This window comes from Bubalus kerabau, chromosome X, assembly GCF_029407905.1.
Source record: "Bubalus kerabau isolate K-KA32 ecotype Philippines breed swamp buffalo chromosome X, PCC_UOA_SB_1v2, whole genome shotgun sequence".
In the NCBI taxonomy this organism is placed as follows: Eukaryota; Metazoa; Chordata; class Mammalia; order Artiodactyla; family Bovidae; genus Bubalus; species Bubalus kerabau.
The window spans coordinates 164,720,975-164,740,089 of NC_073647.1; the positions used below are offsets into that span (position 1 = coordinate 164,720,975).

Consider the following 19,115-nt stretch of genomic DNA (forward strand, 5'->3'; position numbering starts at 1 on the left):
GGGGCGGGGCGAGCTGGAGGTGGGGCTTCGAGGATGGGGCGGGGCTTCGTTCGCGGGCTGCACGGAAGCGCCGCCGGAGCCCCACCTGCCTCGGGGGAGGGCGGGGCCTTGCGCGGAGAGGCCTGGGCGTGGCTCCAACGGCCGGGGCGGGGCTTCGCTGGTGGCCGGCCTGGAGCGAGCTTTCATTGGTAGTGAGGCCGGGCCGTGGGCGGGCAGAGGCGGGGTTTCGTTGGTGGTGCGGCCTGGGCGAGGTCCTCCTTGGTGGTGAGGTCCGGCCGTGGGCTGGCCTGGGGCGGGGCTTCGTTGGTGGCAAGACTTGGGCGTGGCTCCAACGGACGGGGAGGAACTTCATGCTGGGCAGGGGCCTGGGGCGGGGCCTGTGCGGGGTGAGGCGAGGTTTCATTGGTGATGAGGCCTGGGCGTGGCTCCAGAGACAAGGCGCGAGGCCTAGAAGGGGCGGGGCCTGGTGGGGCGGGGCCTGGGCCGCGCGCGCGCGCAGCGCGGGTCTCCCTCGCACTGGTCTCCCGGCCCCGGTCTCCGGGCGCCGGGCGCGGGCGCGTGGCGCCATGCTGCTGTGCCCGGTGATCGGGAAGCTGCAGCACAAGCGCGTGGTGTTGGCCAGCTCCTCTCCGCGCCGCCGGGAGATTCTCAGCAATGCTGTGAGCGGCCCGGGCCCAGGGTCTGGGGGGTCCGGGCCTGCGGACCCGGGCCTAGTGACCCGAGGCCTCGGGATCCCCGGCGTCGTGACCCGGGTCTCCCGGATGGACCCCAGAGTTGCGGGTCCGGGGCCTAGAAACTGGGGGTGTCTTAGTAGTTAGGGGAGGGCTTTGGCCTGTGTCCGGTGGTCGGAGACAAGTGCCCGAGGGTCCTGATGACCTAGGCTTCGTGGGCGGGGCGCCCCGGGGGAGATGACAGGGGCCTTGGTGGGTCTGCAGGGCCAGTGCCTAGTTATTGGGGATCCTACTGACTTGGGAGGGGGGATGTAAGAGGTGGTGGGTGTTTGCAGGCCCGGGGTCAGCAGTGGGACTGACTGACGGGGTCAAAGATGCAGGGTCTCAGGACAGAGGCCTTGTGACTGACTGTCTGGTGAGAGAGGAAGTGGGGCAGGAATCTGCTGGGGGCCTAAGTGACTGGGTATCCGGAGTCTGCAGGATTGGGGGCTGAGGTAGGCGGAGGGTAGGACCCTAGTGACCAGGGTCCAGATCAGTGGTCTCTGTGATCGGGAGCGGGCCAGGGTCTTCCAGCCAGGGCTCAGTGACCTGGCGATCTGCTGGCCAGGGAGTGTGGGGTTGCCGGGCCAAGGCCAAGTCTGTGTGCCTGCGCTGGATTTGTCTAGGTGTTGGTGGGGGGAGGGGGGTGGTGGTGGGGAAGGGGACAGAGCCACTGGACAGGGCTTGGTCTGCATGGGGCGGCCCTATTTGGGAGGGGGGTGGTTTAGAGAAGCGAGGATACCAGCTAGGGGGACAGATAGAGCCAGAAATTCTTGCCTGGGTGGGGGGCGTGAGCTGGGCTGGATGGGGGGTAGGTACAGAATGAGAAGTTCTGTATGTAGCTCCCAGCGAGGGTACAGAGCCGTAGGCGGGGTTGTCTCATAGTGTGGCCCAGGGGTTAGCTGGGGGTCCGGAGGTCCACGATGGAGGTGGGGAGGGGGCTGGGGTGCAGAAAAGTAAGGGGCAGCTGGCCGCTCACAGAGGTCCCTGCGAGTGTGGGAGGTGGAGTTTGCCCCTCTGTGGTCAAGACCCCCAGCCCCGACTCTGGAGGCAGCGGTGCCCGTGACCCGCCTTCCGCAGGCACCACCGGGTCACCTATGTTGGGCACCAAGTCCAAGCAGCCTAGTTGTTCCCCCGCACGCAGCCGCCGTACTTGTGGCTTTTTCGTGGCCGTTCCCGCAGGCGTTGTCATCTCAGTAGTCTGACCGCCGTAAGGGCGAAATGCCGGCCTTTGGGACTCTCCAGGAGCCCTTTGACCCCTCGGGGCTGCACCCCGATCAATAGCGCCCTGCTAGCCTCTGCGTGCACAAGAGGTCTTCCCACCAGGGTCCCCGAGCCCCCCCACCCCACACACACACCGGTCACACTCACGCAGCGGCCAGGAGTCGGCCCTTGGTCAGTGTCCATAGTCAGGGAAGGGGGGCTGGGCGGGTTCCTTCAGTTCCTGCCCACCCGTCAGCGTCCTGGGGCTCCCCCCCCCATACCCCTCTTCTATCCTGTTGCAGGGCCTCAGGTTCGAGGTGGTCCCGTCCAGGTTCAAGGAGAAGCTGCACAAGGCCTCATTCGCCACCCCGCAGGCGTACGCCGTGGAAACGGCCAAGCAGAAGGCCCTGGAGGTGGCCGACCGGATGTACCAGGTGAGGGCTCCTTTCCTGGGTCTCCTGCTAGCAGGGCGTCCCCAGGTGTTAATCACATCTGTTGTAAATCAGTGCCCTTCGCAGCAGGCAATAGGTGTAGCTTCTCTGCGACTGAGTGTCCTTGTGTTGTGGACACGTGTAATTCATGGGATGGTATCGTTTATACAACGTTATGTGTCACTTAGCTAGTATGTAACCTGCTGTGGCAAATTCATATCAGAGTGCCATTCAGGATAAAGCCTCGATCTACCCAGTCTATCACGAGCTGCTACCATGCCGCGTGCTACTATAACTAATAAAATAGCATCATTTATGATGCAGAATTGCCTGGATTCTGGATAGAATACTGGACGAGGAAATGGCAACCCGCCCCAGTATTCTCGCCTGGAGAATCCCATGGACAGAGGAGCCTGGTGGGCTGCAGTCCATGGGGTCGCTAGGAGTCGGACACGACTGAGCGACTTCACTTTCACTTTTCACTTTCATGCATTGGAGAAGGAAATGGCAACCCACTCCAGTGTTCTTGCCTGGAGAATCCCAGGGACGGGGAAGCCTGGTGGGCTGCCGTCTCTGGGGTCGCACAGAGTCAGACACGACTGAAGTGACTTAGCGGCAGCAGCAGCATGAAAGTGTGAAGTGTTATTTGCTCAGTCACGTCCGACTCTTTGCTTTGCAACCCATGGAATGTAGCCCACCAGGCTCCTCTGTCCATGGGATTTCCTAGGCAAGAATACTAGAGTGGGTTGCCATTTCCTCCTCCAGGGGATCATCCCGACCCAGGGATCGAACCCAGGTCTCCTGCATTGCAAGCAGGTTCTTTACCACCTGAGCCACCTGGGAAGTCATAATTATATATAGTAATATATAACTGGGGCCCCCGTAGTGGCTCAGTGGTAAAGAATCCACACACTAATGCTGGAGACGCAGGTTCGATCCCTGGGTGGGAAACATCCCTTGGAGAAGGAGATGGCAACCCACTCCAGTACTCTTGCCTGGAGAATCCCATGGACAGAGGAGCCTGGCGGGCTACAGTCCACAGGGTTGCAAAGAGTCAGACACGACTGAGTGACTAACTTTCACTTTCACTGTCTCCCTTGATCGTTGTCTTGAGGACACTCCAGTCTCGCTTTCTAAAGCCAGACTGGATCCATAAATAAGCTGTGATGCTGTGTGCCGCGCGTCATGACATGAAAATGTGTAAGACATACAGGCTGCTGCTGCTGCTGCTGCTAAGTCGCTTCAGTCGTGTCCGACTCTGTGCGACCCCATAGACGGCAGCCCACCAGGCTTTCCCATCCCTGGGATTCTCCAGGCAAGAACACTGGAGTGGGTTGCCATTTCCTTCTCCAATGCAGGAAAGTGAAAAGTGAAAGGGAAGTCGCTCAGTCGTGTCTGACTCTAGCGACCCCATGGACTACAGCCCACCAGGCTCCTCCGTCCATGGGATTTTCTAGGCAAAAGTACTGGAGTGGGGTGCCACTGCCTTCTCCAGACATACAGGCTAGCCCTGCCTAAAGCCGAGTCTGGGTTTCTTGCAGAAGGACCTGAGGGCCCCAGACGTGGTCATCGGAGCCGACACCATCGTGGTGAGTCTGCTTTCCAGCTTTCCGTGTCGCTGACGACTGAAATCCAGGCTTCGGGAAGGCAGGTTCTTTCTGTAAGACCTAGGGGAGTATCCATCCCAGGCTTCTCTCTCTCCCAGCTACTGATGCTTTTTTTCCAAATTCCTGGTCGTCCTTGGGCTGGTAGCCGCCTCCCTCCCGTTTCTGCCTCCGTCTCCACGCGGCCTCTCCTCTGTGTCTCTCCTGTTACGAGAACAGCATCCATCATGGATTAGGACGTACCTGGCTCCAGTATGACCTCTTAAATTTTGTTACATCCGCAAAGATCCTATTATCGAATAATGTCCTGTTCACAGGGCTGGGGGGGTCAGGACCTGGGGAAAAGGAACCTCCCCAAGATAGGGGTTTTGGCCACTGAGAGTCGGGCTTTTGGATGGGTCATCACAGTGATCCGTAGAGCTGGTCTACGGATCTGTCTCGCTGGTCATGGCCGTCTGTCTGAGACCCTGGCTGGCCTGATGGTGAGCATCGCCCAGGGATGCTGGGCCTCGTTGCTGAGGTGTTCATAGCAGCAGTGTCCCTGGATGAGTGTGTCGACAGATGATGGATGGGTAGATGGATGGATGGTTGGGTTGATTATTGGATGGATAATGGATGGGTGGGTGGTTGGGTGGATGGAAGGATGAATGGATGGGTGGGTGGATGGATGGATGGTTGGATGGGTGGGTGGATAATGGATGGATAGATGGATAGGTGGATGGATGGATAAGCAGCATGGGGTCCATCCGCCCAGTGGAATATGACGCAGTCATGAAAAGGAGGGAAGCCCCAACACAGGCTGCGTGGATGGACCTCAAACAGAGAGTGCTCAGTGAGAGAAGCAGGACGCAGAAGGGTACATATTACTGTATTTGTGTGAAATATCCAGAATAGGGAAGTCCACTGAGGAAGGAATCAGATCAGCAGTTGTCAGGGGCTAGGAACGAGGTGGGGAGAGCAGCTTGAGGGGAGGGGTGTTCCAGATGATGAAAGACTTCTGGAACTTGATAGCGACCCTCACCCAACAGTGGAAATGTACCACACGGTTTCCTTTAACATGGTGAGTGTCACATTATACGAATCTCGCCTAAATTAAAAAAAAAAAATACACGAGTCTAAGACGGTGGACGGCGCAGCTGGCGCAGAGCAGCTCGGGGAGCAGAAGCAACTCTCTCCGTGGCGTTTCTCTTGCAGGCGATCGGGGGGCTGATCCTGGAGAAGCCGGTGGACAAGCAGGACGCCTACCGCATGCTGTCGAGGTGGGTGGGTCCCGGCGGTCCTCCAGGGACGCGTGGGACGGAGGCTGGGCCGTTCGCCATCTGCCCACTCACTGTCAGCATCCGTTCATCAGCCGTCTGTCCGCCCACCCATCCCCCATCACAGCCCCGTGTCTGCCACGGGCGTCACGTCCGCTGTCTCCCATAGACAGCCCCTCCTGGTTCAGGTCAGAGGACCAGGCCGTGCCCTTGAACCGACCTTGACTCTTAACAGGGCTCTGACTCCCCACACCAGCCCACCACATTCAGGGTCTCTTCCTGGCTCAGTCAGGCTGAGTGTCCACGCCCAGGACGGCACAGGGATCCAGGAAAGGGGTGGCCCAGAGCGGCCGGGATCCGGGTCCTCTGTGCGGTGCCGGCCGCTCCCGTCAGGGTCCACGTGGTCCCGTGTTTCGTCCTGTGAGGTGGCCTGATCACCGCTCCCAGCCCCTCTCTGAGCACAGTGACTACAGTCTTGCAGGGAAGCTTCACAGTCCCCCTGGGATGGTTTCCTCAGTGATTGCGCAGCCCGGGTGATAGGAGGGTGGGGCTGGTGGGCAGGGGTCACCCTGGATTCCAGAGACACTCCGGACAGTCACGCGTCCGGCCCGGCCTTGTGTTGCAGGCTCAGCGGGAAGGAGCACAGCGTGTTCACGGGCGTGGCCACCATCCACTGCTGCACCAAAGGTACCTGGACGGCCCGCGTCCCCCACCTTCCCTGGGAGTCAGGGCCACCGTGGGAGCAGCCAGGGCTCCTGGGGGAGGACCCGGGCGCCCTGGGGCGTCCCTGTCTTTGCTACCACGCGGGCCCACCCTCCCACCTGGCCTGGGAACGTTGGGGTCCCACGTGGAAATATGGGGGTTCATCGTGAGCATCCAGTGGACCCCGTGTAGGGTGTGGGGGACAATCCGCCTCGTCCAACACAACCCACCCGGAGCCTGCCTTTGAGCTCTCTGGTCTGAACGGTGGAGAAGTTTGGCTCCCGTTGGCAGGCATTAAGACATACCGTGATGAAAAGTTGTTTGTTTTTTTTTTAAAGCACAAAAAGCCTGAGGAATAACTTAAAGCTGCTTAAAAGAAATTTTAGCCCCAGGAAGGACCCTGTCATGGCGTTTAGGGCGTCCTCATCCAGGAGGAACCTTATCTTGGACCCTTCACTTCATCACGTCTGCAGAGACCCTATTTCCATATAAGTCCTGTTCTGAGGTTCTGGGTGGGCGTGAAATTTAAGGAGCACCATGGAGCCTGCTGGGGGCTTCCCAGGTGGCTCAGCACTAAAGAACCCGCCTGGTGATATAGGAGACACAAGAAACGGGATTTCAAGCCCTGGGTCGGGAAGATGCCCTGGAGAAGGGAATGGCAACCCACTGCAGTGTTCTTGCCTGGAGAATGCCATGGACAGAGGGGCCTGGCGGGCTGCAGTCCACGGGGTCACAGAGAGTCAGACACGACTGAGCAACTAACACTTTTACTTCACTTCCTGTTTTATTCTTTCTCTCTTTGTTCCCCTTGTCTACAGTGGAGAATCCTTTATCCCCTATTAATGATCGTGTGTGTGTTTGTGTGTGTGTATGGATCGCACGCAAAGCTCAGGCTTTGTTGCTGTTCAGTCGCTCACTGGTGTCTGACTCTTTGTGACCCTATGGACTGCAGCACGCCAGGCCTCCCTGTCCATCACCAACTCCCGGAGCTTGCTCAAACTCATGTCCGTCGAGTCAGTGATGCCCTCCAACCATCTCATCCCCTGTCGTCCCCTTCTCCTCCCGCCTTCAATCTTTCCCAGCATCAGGGTCTTTTCCAGTGAGTCAGTTCATCTCAACAGGTGGCCAAAGCACTGCAGCTTCAGCTTCAGCATCAGGCTTGCCTCCTCCTGGGCTCAAAGGGTTAGACCCGCAGGCCCCCACAGGCATCGGCTGCATCCCCTCACCGCAGTGCGCACTTCCTTGCAGATGGTCAGCTGGACACTGAGGTGTCCGAGTTCTACGAGGAGACCACAGTGAAGTTTTCGGAGCTGTCAGAGGAGATGCTGTGGGAGTACATCGACAGCGGGGAGCCCATGTGAGTCTCTGCAGCCGCAGTGCTGAACCCCGTCTGTCCGGAGCCACGGTGCTGGACCCACTCCCTGTCTGGAACCGCAGTGCTGAATGCCCGCCGTGGGCAGGAGACAGGCCGGGGCTGAGCCCGCACTGGGGGCCTGTGCCCGCCACGTGCCCAGGGGCCAGGGCCGGGCAGCGTGCTTAGGAAGGATGGAAGGATGTCTTACCCCGACCCCTGTCCCTACAACACTGCCGTCTGCCCCAGCAAAGGGCACCACTGTGGGTCGGGCGGGTCAGGGCAGATGCTGCCGTGGGGCTGGTCTCCCCACCCAGTGTCAGGGATAGTCGCTCAGCTGCGTCCGACGCTCTGTGACCCCGTGGACTATAGCCCACCACGCTCCTCTGTCCATGGGATTCCCCGGGCAAGAATACTGGAGTGGGTTGCCAGACCCTTCTCCAGGAAATCTGCCCAACCTAGGGATCAAACCTGCGTCTCCTGCATTGCAGGCAGATTCTTTACCACTAGCGCCTGGGAAACCCTGTGCGATTTTGGGGGAACCCACCCCTCCACCCATCCCATATCCCAGCTCCTGCTTTCTGTGCACCCTGGTCTGTTGAGGGGGGTTGCTGGTTAGAGTTGAGAAGGGCCAGGGGCTCAGTCAGTATGGACGGAAAAGGATGGGCCCCTTTTCCCCTGTAAGGAGGTCTCAGAAGAGCTTCCTGGGAAGACCCGGGCTGTGGACCCCTGCGAGGAGTCCTCCTCTTGAGGCTCTGGTCAGAGACATGCGGGGAAACCCCACTGGGAGGCCCCAGTCTCTTGTGGGCAAAGCTCCCCCCCTCAGGAGACCCAGGCCTGGTGTGGGAGCAGGCGCCCCCTCGCGCACCCCCAGAAGCCACCGTGGAGCCTTCATCCCGTCCTGGGGGCGGGACCGAGGGATGCTCCTGGGGGCTGGTGCCACCCCCGGCACACGGCTGCCCAGGGCTGGCCGGGCGTGCGCACCCAGCAAAGCTCAGCATCACCATGTCCATCTATTTTCTCCTTCCCGCCGCGCTGTGGTCCTTCACGCTGCGCAGGGACAAGGCCGGTGGCTACGGGATCCAGGCGCTGGGTGGGATGTTGGTGGAGTACGTGCGCGGCGACTTCCTCAACGTGGTGGGCTTCCCACTGAACCGCTTCTGCAAGGAGCTGGCGCGCCTGTACCACGCATCCCGTGCCCCCAGCGCCCCGCGGCGGGTCCAGCACGACTCCATCCCGGCCATCGACACATTCGAGGATCTCAGCGACGCCGAGGGAGGCGGCTCTGACCCAGCTCGGGCCAACGAGGGCCTGGAGGCGGGCGGGGCGCGGCCGCAGGCTCCCCGCCTCCGGGAGGCGGACCTGAACGGGGTGACGGACAGCCAGCCCCCGCTCCCCGTGGGCCTCCTGGAGCTGATGGACGGCTTCAAAGCATCCAAGGTACCTCTGTGCGTTCGCGATCAGGTGACCCCCAGCACGGGGGGCGCTTCAGACCATCACACACCCCCCACCCCAGCCCTGGGGACTAGACGTCTGAGGTCAAGGGGTCCCAGGGCTGAGCTTCCTGCAGAGGATCCAGGGGACGGTCCTCCCCGCGTCTTCCAGCTTCTGGGGGCTCCAGGCATCCGTCCCTGGGCTAGTGGCTGCCTCCCTCCCGTCTCTGCCTCCGTCTCCCCGTGGCTTCTCTGTGTCCATGTGTCTCCTGTTCCGTGTCTTATAAGGAGCCTGTCCCTGGGGTTTAGGGCCACCCCCATCCAGGAGGGCGTGATGTCAGACCCTTCACTCTATCACATCTACGAAGGTATTTTATTTCCACCGAAGGCCTTGTTCGCATATTCTGGGGTCAGGACGTGAACGTCGTCGTTTCTGAAGACTGGCAGGGCTGCGGCGGGGTCCGTGTGGGTGTCCGAGGGTGATAGGGCTCACACCAGCGCGTGCCCCACGTGTCCGGGGAAGGCTCCTTTGTCACGCGAGCCGCGGGGAGGTTAGGCTGTCCCGTGAGGCGTGTGGTGCGCGGGTGGACAGTGTGTGCCCTGCAGAGAGCGCCCAAGTGCACACACAGCCTCCCCTCAAGGTCGCAGGCTTTGTGGCCTCGACATGGGCACCGTGGGGAGCTACCACGCACCCCTTGACCGTAGCACGTTGGTTCTTCTCTGCCGAGGGAGCTTTTCTGCTTAACCCTCACTGATGTGCTTCCCTGGAGCAAACGTTGTGCAAGCTGGAGCCCAAACCCAGCTCCCCCTGCAGAAGAAGAGTCCCTGCTGGGCGCGGCGTTTCTGCCAGTCCCGGGCCCGCTGCCGCCGCGTCGCCGCCGTGGGGTCAGGCGCGATCGGTGCCTGCGTCGTAGCCTGACCGGCGCCCTCCGCCGCGGCCAGGCCCTGCTCACGGCGTGCGAGCTCCGAGTGTTCGATGTGCTGAAACAGCGAGGCCCCCTGACGGCCGCCGATGTCGCCCGCGAAATCCACGCCTCGGCGCGCGGCACCGCGCGCCTGCTGGACGTCTGTGCGGCCCTGCGCGTGCTGGACAAGTCGGACACAGGTGACGGGGCTCCCCGGCTGTCGTCGCGGCAGCTCCGCGGGCGGGACCCGGCCGCCAGGTGACCCTGGCTCCTGAGCGGAGACGGGCAGACCGGCCGGCCCTGTGTCCCGCACGCGGCGGCTCCCAGAGCGCGGGCAGCTGCGGGGTGCGGGGGAGCGGCAAAGAGCAAACGGGCGTGTGTGTGTGTGTGTGTGTGTGTGTGATGTTTAGGAGCAAAGATGTGTGTGTCTATGCGTGTGTGTGGTGTTTAGGAGGAAACAGGTGTGTGTGTGAGAGAGATGTTTAGGAAGAAACGTGTGTGTGTGTGATGTTAGGAGGAAAGAGGTGTATGTGTCTGTGTCTGATGTTTAGGAGGAAACGTGTGTATATGTGTGAGAAAGAGATGTTTAGGAGGAAACAGGTGTGTGTACGTGATGTTTAGGAGGAACTAGGGTGTGTGTGTGTGTGTGTGTGTGTGTGTGTGTGATGTTCAAGACAGAGACTTCCTTACGGACTCAGAAGGGTTGTATCAGCCAAGGTTCCCCAAGGAAACAACTCATAGGGTGTGTGTGTGTGTGCACAGCGTAGATACCTGCGTATTCTTACTTATCTGTTCAGGTCGGCAGCCAGGTGAGGTGAATGCCTACAGGGTGACTGATAGTAGAATGATGCTTAGATCGGTGGATGGATGGATGGTGGATATATAGATGATTCATGGATGAGCAAACAGGTAACACACAGATGCTGCTTGCTCAGGCGCCTCAGTTGTGGCCAGCTTTTTTGCGACCCCGTCCGTGGGATTCTCCAGGCAAGAATACTGCAAGATGCCCTTCTCCAGGGGATCTTCGCCACCCAGGGATCGAACTTGTGTCTTCTGCGTCTCCTGCATTGGCCACAAGATTCTTTACTGCTGAGACCCCTGGGAAGCCCAATAGATAGATGGGTGGATGGATAAATGATAAATTGCTTGGTTGATTCATAGGTGAATGTAATAGGCCTGTAAATAGATAAGTAGATGGTTGATAGAAAGGTCACCAGACAGATAGCTGATGAATAAATAGAGAACAGACAGACGGATAAACAGAAAATAGGGTAAGTGGATGGACAGATGACAGAAAGACAGGTGATGAATACAGGCTGATGGGTGAACAGGTGGATATACAGTAGATAAATTGATAGATCAATAGATAAAAAATGATGACAGATGATAGCTAGATTGGTAGATCGATAAAGGGAAAAGGGAAAGTGAAGTCGCTCAGTTGAGTCCCGCTCTCTGCCACCCCATGGACTGTAGCCTACCAGGCTCCTCCGTCCATGGGATTCTCCAGGCAAGAGTACTGGAGTGGGGTGCCATTTCCTTCTCCAGGGTAGATAGATAAATGACGGATAAATAGGTGATAGGTGGAGGGATTGATGGATAAGCAACAGATGTGTCGATGGGTAAATGATAGATGAGCTGAGCTGACAAATGATAGGTAAATAGATTTATTCACACACAGATGAGAGCTGCTAAAGAAACAGGTAGATGATACAGATTGACAGATGGTTAACAGGTGACAGAGAGAGATGGAGGTGACTGCCAGATATGAACAGACAGGTGCATACACAGATGGGCTTCCCAGGTGGCTCCGTGGTAAAGAACCCGCCTGCCAGTGCAAGAGACGCGGGTTCGGTCCCTGAGTCAGGAAGATCCCCTGGCGGAGGAAAAGATCCCACTCCAGTATTCTTCCCGGGAGAATGCCATGGACAGAGGAGCCTGGCGGGCTGCAGTCTACGTGGTCGCAAAGAGTCGGGCGCGTGCGAGGGCGTCACGCTGTCGGCCGGACGATGCTTACGCCAACACCACAGGGACCCCGAGCGGTGGCTCCCCCCGCCCCCACCCCGTCCCTCTGATGTCCAGGGGAGCCCTTACAGGGGTCCCACGATGCTCCTTTCTTTCAGGTTACAGCAACACGGAGATGGCCAGCCTGCACCTGGCATCGGACGGCGAGCAGTCTCTCCACGGCCTGGCCGCCTACCACGACGGGCCCGTCTGGGGCGCCTTCACGCACCTGGGCCGGGCCGTGCGAGGAGGGGCAGCGTGGACCCCAGAACCCCTGCCGCAGGTACCCCAGAACCTGCCGCTGCTTCTCACGTGCCATCTCTGCCGCTGATGGACTGGCCACGGGCCCCGAAAGCATCCCAGACCCGGGGACCATCAGAACCCGTTATCCCGGTGGGAGGCTGCAGATGCGGGTTCTTAGGGACAGCGTGGGGGGCAGCCGGCTGCCCACAGCTCCCGAAGAGGGTGTCTCCACGAAGGGGCTGCTGCAAGCCAATGCCCCCCGTTTCCTACGTGAGGTTAGATGGTGTAGAGACTATGCCTTCTGAGCTCGGAGTCTGCAAATCCCTCCCTGCCCTGCCTCCTGGCTCCCGACCCTCCAGAGAGAGCCTTGTGGGGGTGTTGAGTGGGTCTGTTGGGGGTGCTTCCCTGGTGGCTCAGCTGGTGAAGAAGCCGCCTGCAATGCAAGAGACCTGGGTTTGATCTCTGGGTCGGGAAGATCCCCTGGAGGAGGAAATGGTAACCCACTCCAGTATTCTGGCCTGGAGCATTCCATGGACTGTACAGTCCATGGGGTTGCAAAGAGTCAAACACGACCGTGTTTCCCTGGTGCCTCAGATGGTGAAGCGTCTGCTGCAATGCGGGAGACCTGGGTTCAATCCCTGAGTCAGGAAATCCCCTGGAGGAGGGCATAGCAACCCACTCCACTATTCTGGCCTGGAGAATCCTATGCACTGTATAGTCCACGGGTCACAAAGAGCTGGACTAGACTCAACAACTCTCAGCTTTTCACTTAGAAACGAAAGACATTTATTCCCTGTGGTTGTACAAGCGGGACGTCTGAGATCCCGGCGAGGGTGGGTTTAGCGTCCAGTGAGGATGCAGTTCCTGGCTCCTCGATGGGCGTCTTCTCCTCCTCCCCTCCCTCCCTTGCTGTGTCTCCTGGACCCCTCCCCACGTAGTCTGCCCCCATCATCCTGCCTACCAAGCCCCCCTTGCTTAGTCGCTCAGTCGTGTCTGACTGTTTGCGACCCCATGGACTGTATTGCACCAGGCTCCTCTGTCCATGGGATTCTCCAGGCAAGAGTGCTGGAGTGGGTTGCCATCTCCTCCAGGGGATCTTCCCAACACAGAGGTGGAGCCCAGGTCTACTGCATGGCATGTGTACTCTTTACTGTCTGACCCACCACGGAAGCCCACAAAGCCCCCTGCCCTCAAGAGATGCCATGCAGAATGTCATCCCTGGTGCAGGACCACCTGGGCCCCTGGTGGGTCTCTCCTGAGATCCTGTTCTGTTTCAGGCCCCCCACAAGTGGAGCACGGAGGCGACCCTGCAGTTCATGAGGGCCTCGCACGGCCTCAGCAAGCTGACCGCCCAGCACGTGGCCACAGCCTTTGACCTGTCCCCATTCACCTCCGCCTGCCACCTGGGAGGTACATCCCTCTGCCCGACAGGAGTCAGGGGCAAACACCTGCGAGCTCACCTCTTGTCGGAAGCTGCAGGGGCCTTACGTGCAGATAGGCTCACCCAGTGGCTCAGATGGGAAAGAATCCGCCTGCAAGGCAGGTCACTCAAGTTTAATCCCTAGGTCGCGAAGATCTCCTCGAGAAGGGAGTGGCAACCCGCTCCAGTATTCTTGCCTGGAGAATCCCCAGGGACAGAGGAGCCTGGCGGGGCTACAAGTCCACAGGGTTGCATAATTGGACACGACTGAGTGACTAACACACAATCCCTACTAATAAGACTTGGAAAATGGGTTTATCTCTACAAACCACCCACAGATCTAAATGTATCCAGGGTGGATGTGGGGCTTGGGGTGATATTCCCAAGTGCTAGGAGGTCCCAGGGATGGCTCAGTCCTATCAGCTCCTTCCTGGGGCCTGCCAAGCAGAGGAGGGGACTGTGGAACCTGTCTGCTGCCATCTCATGAGGTCTGATTATGCCACACACACACCCCCTCTACTCCTCCCAGCCAGTCCTTCCCCCAGGACATTGGACGGAGAAGGAGCAGATGCCTTCCCAAGCAGTGTAGTGGGATTGGGGTCCTAGGAGGGCTCCTGAGCTGCCAGCTTGCATTTTCCCGTCCTCTGCAGAGCGTTCCTCCAGGTGGCACAGAGCGGCTCCTGTGGCACCAGCCATCACATCTGCATTCCCACAACAGAGCAGAGAAGGGAAGAGTACAACTCTCTAGAGCCCTGCTCTAGGATTCCCCGTGGATCTCTTTCCACCCTGCTCACCTGGCTCGGGCCAGCGCTTGGTCCAGTACCACTCCCCAAGGCCCTGAGTTTGAGACGGCAGAGATCTCCCAACTGGCTGTCCTCCTGTGAGGGCACAGGCTGAGGTCATGTCTGAGAGCGCTGATTTGGTGCCGCCAGGGCTGCGCCTCTGGAGACAGGCCAGGGTGGTCCAGAGCCCACGTTTCTTCCCACAGGCTGCACGGGCGCCCTGGCCCACAAGCTTGTCCAGGAGTACCCGCGTCTGCAGGTGGCCGTCTTTGACCTCCCAGAGGTCATCAAGCTTGCCGGGGACTTTGAGAGCGACGCACGGCCGCCAGAGCGGGTCCGCTTTGTGCCAGGTCAGTGTGGTGTCCTTGTCTGCCCGCTCTCCCTCTTTGGGCGCCCTTATTTATCTCCTGTACGCGGTGAGTAGGGCTTCCCTGGTGGCGCAGTGGTAAGGAGCCAGCCTGCCAAAGCAAGAGATGTGGGTTCGGTCCCTGGGTCGGGAAGATCCCCTGGAGGAGGAAATGGCACCCCTCCAGTATTCTTTCCTGGGAAATCCAACAGACAGAGGAGTTTGGTGGGCTACAGTCCACGCGGTGTCAGAGAGCTGGATGCGACTGAGCACATGTATCCAGCCTGTGTGTGTCTTTATGTCTACATTTCTGTCTCGGTATCTGAGTGTGTGTTGTGTGTGTCTGACTGTATGTGCCTGTGAGTGTGTGCATGTGTGTCTGTCTGTGTATGTATGCATGCATATGTGGTCTGTGTGTGTGTGTGTGTCTAAATATGTATGTCTATGTGTCTATATGTGTATTTTTCTGTGTGTCTTTGTGTTTGTGTCTTTCTGTGTCTGTGTGTGTAAAGTGAAAAAGTGTTAGTTGTTCATTCTTGGCTTCCCCGTGGACTGCAGCCCGCCACGCTCCTCTGTCCATGGGATTCCCCAGGCAAGAATACCGGAGGGGGTTGCCATGCCCTCCTCCAGGGGACCGTCCCGACCCAGGGATTGAACCCAGGTCTCCTGCACTGGGGGTGGATTGCTTACTGTCTGGGCCACCAGGGTGCTGTGTGCAGGTGTGTGTACATACGCGTGCTTGCACGTGTGTAAGTGTCAGCGTGTGTCTATCTGTGGTCTGTGCACATCTGTGTTTCTGTGTGTCGCTGCATCTGTATGTGTGTGTCGCTGTGTGCCCGTGTGTAGCTGTGTGTGTATAGCTGTGTGTATAGCTGTGTGTGCCCGTGTGTAGCTCTGTGTCACTGTGTGTCGCTGTCTCTGTAGCTGTGTCTGTGCATAGTTTGTGTGTAGCTGTGTGTCTCTGTATCACTGTGTGTAGCTGTATGTCATGTTGTGTAGCTGTGTGTGGCTGTGTGTGTGTGTAGCTGTGTGTCCGTGTGTAGCTGTGTGTGTGTGGCTGTGTGTAGCTGTCTGTCTGTGTGTCACTTTGTGTCTGTAGCTGTATGTGTGTGTGTAACTGTGTGTGTGTGTGTGGCTGTGTGTCTGTGTGTAGCTGTGTGTCTGTGTATAATTGTGCCTGTGTGTAGCTGTGTGTGTATAGCTGTGTGTATAGCTGTGTGTGCCCGTGTGTAGCTCTGTGTCACTGTGTGTAGCTGTGGCTGTGCATAGTTTGTATGTAGCTGTGCATAGCTGTGTGTCTGTGTGTACCTGTGTGTAGATGTGGCTGTGTGTAGCTGTGTGACTTTGTGTAGCTGTGTGTGTGTGGCTGTGTGTAGCTGTGTGACCGTGTGTAGCTGTGTGTGTGTGGCTGTGTGTCTGTGTGTAGCTGTGTGTAGATGTGGCTTTGTGTGGCTGTGTGTAGCTGTCTCTCTGTGTGTCACTGTGTGTCTGTGTGTAGCTATGTGACTGTGTGTAGCTGTGTATCACTGTGTGTAACTGTGTAGCTGTGTGTGTCTGTGTGTACCTGTGTGCGTGTCACTGTGTCTGTGTGTAGCTGTGTAGCTGTGTGTGGCTGTGTGTGTGAGGCTGTGTGGCTGTGTGTAGCTGTGTCTGTGTAGCTGTGTAGCTGTGTGTGGCTGTGTGTAGCTGTGTCTGTGTAGCTGTGTCTGTGTGTGGCTGTGTATAGCTGTGTGTCTGTAGCTGTGTCTGTGTAGCTGTGTGTGTGTAGCTGTGTGTGTGTGTAGCTGTGGCTTTGTGTACTGTGTGTGTGTCTGTGTCTAGCATGGCTGTGTGTTACATCTGTGTGTCACTGTGTGTGTCTGTGTGTGGCTGTGTGTGTGTACCTGTGTCTGTGTGTGGCTGTGTGTGTGTACCTGTGTCTGTGTGTAGCTGTGTCTCTGTCTTACATCTGTGTGTCACTGTGTGTAGCTATGTGTGTCTGTGTGGAGCTGTGGCTGTGTGTTACATCTGTGTGTCTGTGTGTAGCTCTGTGTGTTACATCTGTGTGTCTCTGTGTTGCTCTGTGTGTGGCTGTGTGTCTGTGTGTAGCTCTGTGTGGCTGTGTGTCTGTGTGTAGCTGTGTGTCTCTGTGTTACATCTGTGTGTAGGACGCGGGCTGCAGAAGCGGTCCCTGTGGCCTCCACACCTCCACCCCGTCTGTGTTTAACCCAGGTGACCCTTCTAGCAACAGCCTCCCGCCCGCAGACCTGTACATTGTCTGCAGCCTCCTGCACGACTGGCCGGACGACCGACTCCACGGGCTCCTGAGCAGGGTCTCCGGCTGCTGCAAACCAGGTGAGACCCTGGACTTGCCTTTTCTTCCTGCACTTGCCTTTCTTCACACTTAAAGACAAGTTCCCATCCAAAAAAAGAAAGAAAGAAACCGAATGAGTGTTACACAGTCAGCCTCCCCACCCGTGCAGCCCAGAGTCCGGTGGCCTCCGCACCCGTCCAGCCCACGGTCCGGTGCCCACTTTACCGTCTGCCTGGGACACAGCTGATCCCCAGTTGTCGGTCCTTCATTTATGAGCTTTCCAGAAGCACTGTGCGTATGGGGGTCTCATGGGCTCCCCCTGGTGGCTCAGATGGTAAAGAATCTTCCTGCAATACGGGAGATCTAGGTTCGATCCCTGGTTGGGAAGATCCCCTGGAGAAGGGAAGGGCTACCCACTCCAGTATTCCTGCCTGGAGAATGCCATGGACAGAGGAGCCTGGCGGGCTGCAGTCCTCGGGGTCGCAGAGTCGGACACGACTGAGGGACTGAGCACAGCGCAGCTCCGGGCATCGCAGAGGCAGCGGCTCTGGGCCTGCAGACAGAATTCCTCCCACCTTCCCCACAGGGAAGTCCTCCCGCGGGGAGCCCCGGGGGCACCCGCAGGCTGGATCCTGGGACGCCTGCCCATCCCTTCCCTTATCTCTGTGTCTGTCTCCCCAGGCGCTGGCCTCCTGCTGGCCGAACTGGCGCCCGCGGAGGAGGAGGAGGAGGCCAGCGGGGCAGCGCGGAGGCCCCCCGGGCTGCGGGCCCTGGGGGTGGGGCGGCTCCCCCGGAGCCCCGGGCAGTACCGGCGCCTCCTGCAGCAGCTCGGCTTCCAGGACGTGCAGGCAGCGCGCGCGGGAGGCCTGCTGCACGTGGTCCTGGGGACCCGGGCCCCAGCCTGAGGGTCGCCCCGCCCCGAGTGCCACAGCGCGAGCCTGTTCAGGTGATTCCTAGAGAAGAGGGGTCTCGCGGAACAACGGTTATTAAAGGAGGCGGAAAGCAGGCAGTGTCCGCGCGCGTCTGTAGGGGGCGCCCTGGACGCAGGAGATGCGACCTCTAGCCCGAGAGGGGACGGCTACGCGGGCTGGGAGTGCTTGCTGGGGAGCGTAGCGGGGGCTCGGAGAGGGGCCTGGGGCGCCCCGGGGCTGGAGGCGACCGACAGAGCGGACCCCCGAGAAAGCCAGGCGGTGCGGTCCTCCCCCCGAAGGCACCTGGTGGCAGCCAGGCGGGGCCCCCAGTGAGAACAAGTGACGTGCAAAGCCAGCCCCGGGGGCGCGTGGGGGGCGCGGCCCCTTGTGACACCAGGCTCCCTAGAGGAAACTTTCCCTTCTATCCAGAGGGGTCTGAACACCAGCCCGCGGGGAAGGCGGTACCCGAGCTCCCCACGCCACCCCAGGAGTCCTTGCAGCAGCCCGCCTAATGCAGGCGGGACTCAGGGGTCCCACACCCAGCAGCAGGTCCGCGAGCCAAGGACACGCCCGAGCGAGACCCCCAGCTGGAGGCTGACGGCAGCCAATGTCTGCGGAAGCGAGGAACGCCGGCCCGTGGGGGCCTTATTCCCTCACTCTCCTTTTCGTGTTGGGGCTCTTTGCAGTTAAAACAACAACAACAACATTAAAAGGCGAGAGGTGGAAATATGACTGACGGACATGCAACCTGTCTCTTCATTGCTTAGAACACAAACGAGCAGGCGGCGCTAGGGGCGAAGAACCCGCCTGCTAATGCAGGAGACCTGAGCGAGGCAGGCTCCATCCCTGGGTGCGGAAGATCCCCTGGAGGAGAAAATGGCAACCCACTGCAGTATTCTTGCCTTGAGGACAGAGGAGCCTGGTGGGCTATAGTCCATGGAGTCGCAGAGTCAGACACAACTGAAGCCGCTTAGCACAGCGCAATCCCGTCTCTGGCTGACACCGAGGACTGACTCACAGAGAGCCTGGCTCGTGCACTGCCTCCCCCCACTCGCCCCACACCCGCCCCAAATGCGCCCCTCAGCCCTTCCGTGACTCAGCCGATCATCAACCACCTCTTTTCTTTTAGTCAACCCACCCATCTTTAAGATGTCGCTGAGTCGCTAAGAGTCCTGTCTGGCTTTTTTTTTTTTTTTTGCAACCCACACGGACTGTAGCCCGCCAGGCTTCTCTGTCCGTGAGATTTCTCAGGCAAGACTACTGGAGCTTCCCTGGTAGCTCAGACAGTAAAGAATCTGCCTGCAATGCAGGAGACCTGGGTTCGATCCCGGGGTCGGGAAGATCCCCTGGAGGAGGAAATGGCAACCCGCTCCAGCAGTCTGGCTACAGTCTATGGGGTCGCGGAGTCGGACATGACTTAGCAGCCAGACGACAGAAACCATCTCGGATACGCAGCGTCTAACGCTGTGCACGTCGTAATTAAAGCTCGGGACGGTGCACCCCCGCCCCCCGGAGTCCCGGAAT

General features: G+C 59.0%; 1 protein-coding gene across 3 annotated transcripts; it reads left to right on the forward strand.

Annotated features, from left to right (window-relative positions):
- Window positions 1-486: 486 nt before the first annotated feature.
- ASMTL (acetylserotonin O-methyltransferase like) lies at window positions 487-18,318 on the forward strand. 3 transcript variants are annotated; one of them, XM_055564544.1, is made up of 14 exons: window positions 487-659; window positions 2,216-2,347; window positions 3,886-3,933; window positions 5,143-5,207; window positions 5,830-5,891; window positions 7,155-7,263; window positions 8,316-8,697; window positions 9,633-9,795; window positions 11,716-11,879; window positions 13,117-13,249; window positions 14,248-14,391; window positions 16,599-16,721; window positions 17,362-17,626; window positions 18,021-18,318. In XM_055564544.1, exons 1-13 carry the CDS (start codon window positions 567-569, stop codon window positions 17,583-17,585), a joined length of 1,842 nt encoding a protein of 613 aa, XP_055420519.1. In that variant the 5' UTR covers window positions 487-566; the 3' UTR covers window positions 17,586-17,626; window positions 18,021-18,318. The 3 variants fall into 3 exon arrangements, with proteins under 3 accessions (XP_055420519.1, XP_055420520.1, XP_055420518.1); XM_055564545.1 differs by lacking the exon at window positions 17,362-17,626; XM_055564543.1 differs by lacking the exons at window positions 17,362-17,626; window positions 18,021-18,318 and adding an exon at window positions 16,850-17,334.
- Window positions 18,319-19,115: the final 797 nt, after the last annotated feature.

What these genes read in the sequence shown, in the direction of transcription:
- ASMTL (XM_055564543.1), top strand. Translation starts at nt 567, where the DNA reads ATGCTGCTGTGCCCGGTGATCGGGAAGCTGCAGCACAAGCGCGTGGTG. An exon ending in GGGAGATTCTCAGCAATGCT is followed by an intron (nt 660 to 2,215) that starts GTGAGCGGCCCG and finishes ATCCTGTTGCAG; the next exon opens with GGCCTCAGGTTCGAGGTGGT. An exon ending in ACGGCTTCAAAGCATCCAAG is followed by an intron (nt 8,698 to 9,632) that starts GTACCTCTGTGC and finishes CGCCGCGGCCAG; the next exon opens with GCCCTGCTCACGGCGTGCGA.